The 8675-nt window shown below is 32.9% G+C and overlaps 1 protein-coding gene across 1 annotated transcript; it reads left to right on the top strand.

The window, feature by feature from the left end:
* Nucleotides 1-933: 933 nt before the first annotated feature.
* LOC130970371 (pyruvate dehydrogenase E1 component subunit beta-3, chloroplastic-like) lies at nucleotides 934-4040 on the top strand. The gene is made up of 4 exons (XM_057896442.1): nucleotides 934-1392; nucleotides 1542-1636; nucleotides 1726-1760; nucleotides 2817-4040. Exons 1-4 carry the CDS (start codon nucleotides 1284-1286, stop codon nucleotides 3787-3789), a joined length of 1212 nt encoding a protein of 403 aa, XP_057752425.1. The 5' UTR covers nucleotides 934-1283; the 3' UTR covers nucleotides 3790-4040.
* The last annotated feature ends 4635 nt before the right edge of the window (nucleotides 4041-8675 follow it).

Here is an 8675-nt window from a genome sequence, read left to right as displayed (position 1 = left end):
CAGACTTCCCTCTCACGCTTACATGTCGCCATGAATTCAACAAATCCTCATTTTTTTTCATGAATTGTTCACTTTGTATGTTTTTTTTTTTCATTTCTTTCAAGTCATTCTTACCTTCAAAACTTTAAATCACTCAAATAAATGTATCAATGCATCGAATGGGAGAAAAATAAATTAAATTTAGTAATTTAATAGCCTAGAAAACATGTTTTCAATCATTAAACACACTCAGGAGAAATTCACAAAATCATGCTATTTTAGTGAATAAATATGAAAAAAGTTGATAAAATCTACCAAATTCAATACAATAAAACCAGCGACTCCTAGCCCCGCCTGTATTGTCTCGTCCCTCTCTTCTCTTCTGTGTGGTGTGTGTGTGACGGCGTGAGTGAGAGTAGTGAGGTGAGTATATGGGTGTGTTAGGGTTAGAATTTAGTTTGGGAATTAGAATTTGGGTAGTGTAAAAATTTTAATAAAATAAAAGGATAGAATAGTAATTTAAAAATCTAAATTAGTCCAATAATATTATTTCATAAACATTATTTATTTATAAACTCACTAATTAATTTTAAGTAGTTATTCTAATTTAAAAATTAAAAATAGTCAAATTAACTTTTTTTATTCATAAAATTAAATTTAAAATCTCAATATTTAAATTAAATTAATAAAATTTTATTATTTTTAAATTCAAAATATCATAACTTTGATCTCATTATTTTTAATAAAAAATAATTTTTTAAAGATAATATCAAAAACAAATATAATAAATTACAAATAATTAACTTCTTTAAGAGTGATTTTTCCAAGAATTTATGTTCATTAAAATTAAAATTGGTAGAGTTTTGGCGTTATGCCAAAGTTTATCCTCAGCGATGATGGTGTTCGGCATACCTAAACCAATGCACTCCTGATTATTATTGGGCGTATTCATTTTTTATATTTTCTGGGGAGAAGAGTCGTTTAAAGAAACCTTAATAGGCCCATTGTGCTAGAAAATAAGCCCAATTTTGGCATGAACATCGAAAGCATCGATCACCGTCCACTGGCGGTGAACACTATGCAACTTGCTTTGGTTACTGCTTAGTAGCAGCAATCTGTGGTGATGCTAATTGACAAGTAAGAGAGAGAAGAAGAAGAGATGCACAATAATGAAATGAAATAAGCTTTATGTGGGTTTTCACAACAACACAGACACAGAACGCAACTACTACTAATTACTATAAATCTCCCTTAAATTTATTTTTTAATTTTTGTTGCATTTGGATCGTTTTTGAGGTGATCAAATGGCGACACTTTTCCAGGGAGTGGGAGCTGTGACCCCTTTCTCTGCCTCCAGTTCCTTAGACTCCAACAAGCTCCTCCTTCCTTCTCGCAAATCCCTCTCAATATCAGGTTTCCTACCCTAATTCAACTATCCTTCTTTCAGTTTCAGTTTATGTTGTTTCTTTCAAAATTAAACTCTTGTGTGTTAAATATTTTACTTTTTCCAGGGCTAGTACTGTGTTTAAATGTTGCTTGTTTCATTTTGTGTGTTGATTCAGATAGCAGAGGTAGCATATTTGTTTACAGATCTGATGCCTTGAACTTGAAGGCAGCAACTCGTAAGCAAGATTTGTTAATTCCTAATGCAGTTGCCGTGAGTTATCTTCACTGAATGGCATTTTTTCTTTTCCTACTTTACATAGTTCATCCAGGTTGTAAATTTTGTTGCTTGGTTGTTTGTAGACCAAAGGAGAGACTTCCACATCAGCAAAATCTGGGTATGTCTCTCTCTTCACTCGCTTTACTCATTTAAAATTATATGATATGAAAACTTAGTTGTTATACTTCTGCTGAAAGATTGTGAACAGTTATCTAATATGGTCTAGAGAATCAACTTTTAGGGTACCTGGTTGGAGAGGAAAAGGCAATGCATTTTAGTATTCTACAATGTACGTGGATTCTATAGTGGAACTCGTGGAAAGTTAGACCTTCCAATATAATAGACCAAGTTTCAAATTACTTGCGATATAATTTTGGGATCCTCACAGTTTATAGATTTTCCAGAACAAAGGGATTGACAGCCAAAAGGTGCTTAGCTTACTGCCTTTCATACACTACAGGTCTACAGCTTTCACCTAGACACCAAAAGCGTAGCCCAAGTGAAGATTTGTTGCTTCATCAATCAAGAGGAAGCTTCGGGGCCTTTGGACTATATTTGCATTGCCTTAGGATAGCTTACCCCTGGTGGTGGATAGTGTCACAAGTGGGAAACTTAAAATGAATTGAAAGTGGCATGAATGCTATATAGTAGAAAGTGGAGTTAAAGGGTATTCCTGCACTATTGAATGAGTTGAATTTAGTTTTCCGGTTCCCACCTATTAAAATGCGGATCATAACATTGCATGCTCGTTGATCTTATTTATAAAGGCTCTATGTTAAACTTTCAACGAAGTTGTCAACTTTTTCATAGTCACAACTCATGTTCACCAAGCCCCATGAGTTTCAAAATTTTGTGCTACTGATTACTCAAAAAGGGTTCTGGAACTGGAAGCCACATAAAGTAGTTTTTCTTGTTGATTTTTTGCATATAACAACTTATTCCTTTGGGTGTTTTCTGCTCCTGTTGTAACATAAAGAAGGGAAGGACTGGTGGCCCATGATGAAGGTTTAAAAAATGAAAAACTTTGGGACATCCTTGTGAAAATTTAGAACAACAGTCTGTACATTAGTTTAACTTGCTAAAATAAAAGTTTGCTTGCGAATTTTCCTTTTACGTCTTTTTTATGAGTTATGATCAATAATGACGGATGGCCGGATATGCATCTTACTTTCAGGCACGAACTTCTCCTTTTCGAAGCCCTCCGTGAAGGTTTGGAAGAAGAGATGGAGAGGGATCCTCGCGTATGTGTCATGGGCGAAGATGTTGGTCATTATGGAGGATCTTACAAGGTGACTAAAGGCCTTGCTGAAAAGTACGGGGACCTCAGAGTTTTGGACACCCCTATTGCGGAGAACTCCTTCACTGGCATGGGCATTGGAGCTGCAATGACGGGTCTGAGGCCAATTGTTGAGGGTATGAACATGGGATTTTTACTCCTGGCATTTAACCAGATCTCTAATAATTGCGGCATGCTTCATTACACATCTGGAGGTCAGTTTACAATACCAATTGTCATTCGTGGGCCTGGTGGAGTAGGGCGGCAACTTGGAGCAGAGCACTCGCAGCGACTGGAATCATATTTTCAGTCAATCCCTGGGATCCAAATGGTTGCTTGCTCAACCCCTTACAATGCTAAGGGATTGATGAAAGCTGCTATCCGAAGCGAGAACCCTGTGATACTTTTCGAGCATGTATTGCTTTATAACCTCAAGGAGAGAATTCCAGATGAAGAGTATGTATTATCACTCGAAGAAGCCGAGATGGTTAGGCCTGGGGAGCATATCACAATATTAACCTATTCCAGGATGAGGTATCATGTGATGCAAGCTGCCAAGACATTGGTGAACAAGGGGTATGACCCTGAAGTAATCGATATCAGGTCCTTGAAACCATTTGATCTTTACACTATTGGATGTTCAGTGAAGAAGACACATCGTGTGTTGATTGTGGAAGAGTGCATGCGAACAGGCGGCATTGGCGCCAGCTTGACAGCTGCCATTACCGAGAATTTCCATGACTACTTGGATGCTCCTATAGTATGCCTATCCTCTCAGGATGTGCCAACTCCATATGCTGGAACATTGGAGGAATGGACAGTGGTTCAACCTGCTCAGATTGTCTCAGCAGTTGAGCAGCTATGCCAGTGATACCTTCATAAATACATTACCTTCCAATTAGAAATGCTTTTGGTACAGCTATTCTGCTTGTTAAATGTTAAATGTTAATTCAGCTACAAAGTGTTTACCCCAAGAATATTTGCAACTGTTGAGTCAGTCCCAGCCCAGTATTCTCAATCAGTTAATCTGCATCGTTCTATCGCCATTTTTTTGGGTAGCATTTTTGTCGAATGTACGGTGTTGCATGATTCATCAACAAAAATCATACCGTTTCATATAAACATTGCTAGAAGCGCCGGTGAATTGAATTTAGATAACTATCAAAGCTATTTTTCTTTTTTCACTAGAAACCTTTTTGAAGACCATTTGATTTTGAGTTGCACTACAAAAAAATAAAGGTTAAAATAATCAATGGTGAATATGTGAACATCATATATATTGGGGTAAACTCAAATTCAGTTTTTTGGACAGCGCAAGGTCAAATGTTCAATTTGTTTTTGGTCGTGGCAAATGTTCAATGTAAACATGGGAGGATCAAAATATGTTTTGTGGACTCTTGAGGGGCCTCCAGCCTATGGGCATAGATAAAAAAGATGGAGCTTTTGGGCCAATTCTAATACTATTTAATTTCCGTTTTTGGGACTAAAGCTGTTTTAGTTTCTAGATTTGCTTTGTTTTCATGGGATGCATATACTCGGGTACTTCATTTGTGCTTGATTCCGTAAGTTTTTCTGTTGAGGTGAAAGTGAAATTATGGAGATGGTTTCATAGAACTTTTTTATTTTTATTCTCAAAGATAAAGAGTTTTATTTATTAAAAGACATGGAACTTTATTACATAAATTTCATATATGAAATTCCTATACTTTTGTCCCGACAAACCCACACGTACTTAAGGCGTTGAATGTTGGAGATAAAATGAAGGAAATCCTATAATAATTTCTGAAATTCAAGGAATTTTTTATAATGGTCTTCAAAATTATTTTTTTTTTGTAATAGTCTCTTAGATAGATCTTCGGACATCATAATAATCTTTAAGATATTTTTTATGCTGAGTCAGTTATTGGAGTGCTGATGTAATCATTTTTTTACTATACTGAACATTTCTAATGACTAAGTGACGTGACATCATTTCAATTTATACCTAATTTAATCCTTCACTCAATATATAATCCTAATTCTTAATGTGTATAGTGTTTATTGTATTTTTCATCTTGTTTTTTTTCTTCATCTCTTTTTTCTTTATGGATGGTTAATGTTAATATTAAGAAACTATGATAGGAGATGGTAGCACTAAGTCTAACACAAAAACAATGATGCACATTAGGATTAGTGTTATCATCTCTTATCTTTGTTTCTGAACATTAACAATCATTGATAAAAAAGAAAGAGATGAAGAAGAAGAATGAGATGAAAAGCACAATAAGCACAATGCACATTAGGGATTAGGATTATATATTGAGCGAGAAACCAGATTGAATATAAATTGAAATAATATTACATCACTTAGCCATTGATTGGGGATGTTTGGTGTGACGAAAGATAGCCACGTCAGCATTCTAACAGCTGACTCAGCAAGAAAAATGACACAGAAATTATTATGATGTTCGAAATTTTATCTAGGAAAACATTATAGAAAAATTTGAATCTCAAAAATCATTATAAAAAATTCTGTGTATCTCAGAGACTATTATAAAATTTTACTAAAATAAGATGTGATAGATGATAAATTCATATCATTTTACCAATTAACTAGCGAACGAGGGTTTAAAAAAAACATGACATCATATTTATCCTTTTATATAATAGAGTAACAGGACAAGTAGATGATTCGTAGAAAGAGAATGATGTTACTGTAGATATAAATAAATAAATAAATAAATAAATACCAACAACAGAAAAGGAGAACAAGAAAACGTTGAGGGTTAGTTACTTTTGATCCTGTATATGTATGAAAGAGAACAATATAATGTGATGTCAGGATTAAAAATCGAAGGTCCGATTTTTTAGTACACAAATTGGAGGGTTCGATTTGTGTTTAAAAAATTAAAAAAATTTGGAGTACACAAATCGGAGGTCCTATTTGTGTACTCCAAATTTTTTTAATTTTTTAAATATAAATTGAAAGGACGATTACCTTTACCAAAATTTAAATTTTTTCCTCCACATTAATCGGACTGTCCGATTAGTAAACTTAATTTTTTTTACAGAAAAATCAGATGGTCCGATTTCTTCATCTCTATTTCAAAAAAAGCTGTCCCACATCCATGTCTAACATCCACATTTTCTATAATAATACACAACACATACATACTTCTCATATTAAAAAAAAAGAGCCCTACTAATACTTTAATGCATCATACACTGGTATGCATGCCTATTAGATCTATTAGGTTATTCAAGATTCAACCGAAACTGAAACTGTTAGTTATATTATATTTATATGAAAAAGCTTCATGGGCCAGATGGGACGTACCCTTTTCTTCCAATTTATTGGGCAAGTGTCTTCTGCTAAACTAAAGGACACTGAAGTGAAATCTACCCACCCCACCCATGTGGAAATTAAAGGCTAATGGAAGGAATAATATCATAATGTAATTGATCATTTGTCCAGTACATGTTTGGATTTGTCGGATCCATCAAGACTCGTAAATGTGTTTCATTCTTGGCCACAAATCTAGTTTTATTAATTACTTATAATGTGTTTTTCATGTGAAAATGTTTTATGTGCAGCAGCCAATTATATTTACACTTCATAAGCAAATGTAATTTAACTTTAAACTATTTTTTTTTATTAAGTTGTGCCTAATATTGTAAGCTCTTTACGAATCAACACTGGTAAATTTTTCCTTTCACATTGATATAACAGAGTTGACTCTGGGTCAATGCAATTACTTGAGCTCTATAAGGATTAAGGGATAAAACTTGGAAGCTCCTCTGAAAAATTCAGTGTATATATAATTAATCATAATGAAACTTGCAGTTAAATAATTTATATATTATATTATATAAAAATGCTATTTAATTAATTTGTATATTAAAATTAATCATTAAAATCAGTCACAATATATTTATGTATAAATATATGTATTGTTTAATTCATTTTCAATATGTATTTTATATTTCAACATGTATTTTATACTAATAACTAATTTTGATAACTGATTTTAATGTACATGTAACGTAATCGTTCAGACGCGCTAATATATATAGAATATAATTATAAGTTTCTGGTAGGAATTCACATCAAGTGGCGCTTTCCTTTTTGTTTAAATGAATTTCCACAACAACTAGTAATTTATATTATACTAGCATACAACGTTAACTACCATACTACTCCAAGAAAGGTTGGATCATATATCACATTTTAATTTCAGTGCTCAAAACACATACTTCAAGAGATCAGATGTTATATATAGGTCCATGACAACGACTCTAACCACCATATATTAGAAGAATATAATCAGTACCAGTTCCTTGTGTAGAATAACATGTAATATATGTTGGATCCTGAATTTGTGATGCAGCCAAATGAGGTAGTTCTGCAGAATCAGAAGCTTAACAATTACATGCCCAGTGGAGCTAGTACTTTCTCTGTACTTTTGTATTCTTTTAATTTCCAATGATGACCCTTCATTTCATTCTTTCTTTTCTATTTATGACCTCTCAACCTGTCAGTTTATTATGCTCTTTTCATATTACACCCCATTGATGATTGATGCATGCATGCAATGTACCAATAACTAGAATCTTCGATGAGTCGAGTCAGCTTTTCTCTCTTTGATTTCATTTCATTTGAAGACAGCATCGTATGCAGAAAAATCTTGATCCGATATGATTTGTCTCCTTGGCTTTGTGTGGCTCTAAAGTAAGTTAGTTAGTCGGCATGCATGTGTGAAAATTAAAATATGTGGTTTACAACACTCATTTTGTTGAGCTAAGCAGCAACACTGTCATCCCAATATTCTTCTTCTCCATCAAAAATCGCTTTGTTTTTATTTTCAATGTACCATGTGCATGTGTCTTTTCGAAGCTCCAATTTTCATGACTTGTCATTTTTCATAGTACAAATTACAAAACACAATTTGTCTATCATTCGAGTCATGCGAAGACAACATCTTCTTGGCCCTTGCTACTAATAATATATAAAACAAAAGACAAATTAGCTAGATTGTCGATTTTATAGCACAACAATTCAGATCTAAAAAAAAAAAAAAAAGAAACTTATTACATGTGATTAATTAATTAATTCTTTCTGCCTATATATACGAATACATGAAGAGAATAAAAAATTAATTAAATCACAAGTTCATATTAGGTGTTCACAAATTCTTGGTGATTTAATTCGAATTCATGCACGCATCAAAAACTTCAGTTCATCGTTATCAACTGCTTGAAACATGCTTCATAAGCTCTTGAAAGCTTCTCACTCTGTGTCTCTCTAGAAAGTGGTACTTTTAGCTTAATTTATGTGCATGAACATTAACACTAACTCAAAAAATGAAAAAAAATGCTTATTTATTTAATTTCTAGAGAAATTGAGATCTTTTTATGGATCAAGTGAGTTGCATGCCATAATAATTCCCTAATTAACAAGGGTTAGAAGGGATATGTTAATAATATAAGCTCATAATAAGCATCTTTTATTTTAATTCAAAAATATTATCTGTACACTAAAATTAGTTACTAATATATTTGTATATAAATATATGTGTGATTTAATTTATTTTTAAGTGTATTTATATTTTAACATGTGTATTTTATATTAATGGCTAATTTTGGTGATTATTTTGATGTATATTTAGCATAATCAATTTTAATTTCTTGATGAATAGGACAAAAACACTCATATATGGAAGACTCATAGATAGACTCATTTGCTGCCACCATGTATGGTGGTACTTTTATCCCTTTGTC

The sequence above is a fragment of the Arachis stenosperma genome, chromosome 3, assembly GCF_014773155.1.
Source record: "Arachis stenosperma cultivar V10309 chromosome 3, arast.V10309.gnm1.PFL2, whole genome shotgun sequence".
Classification (NCBI taxonomy): domain Eukaryota; kingdom Viridiplantae; phylum Streptophyta; class Magnoliopsida; order Fabales; family Fabaceae; genus Arachis; species Arachis stenosperma.
This window is presented reverse-complemented; position numbering and strand designations above follow the sequence as displayed.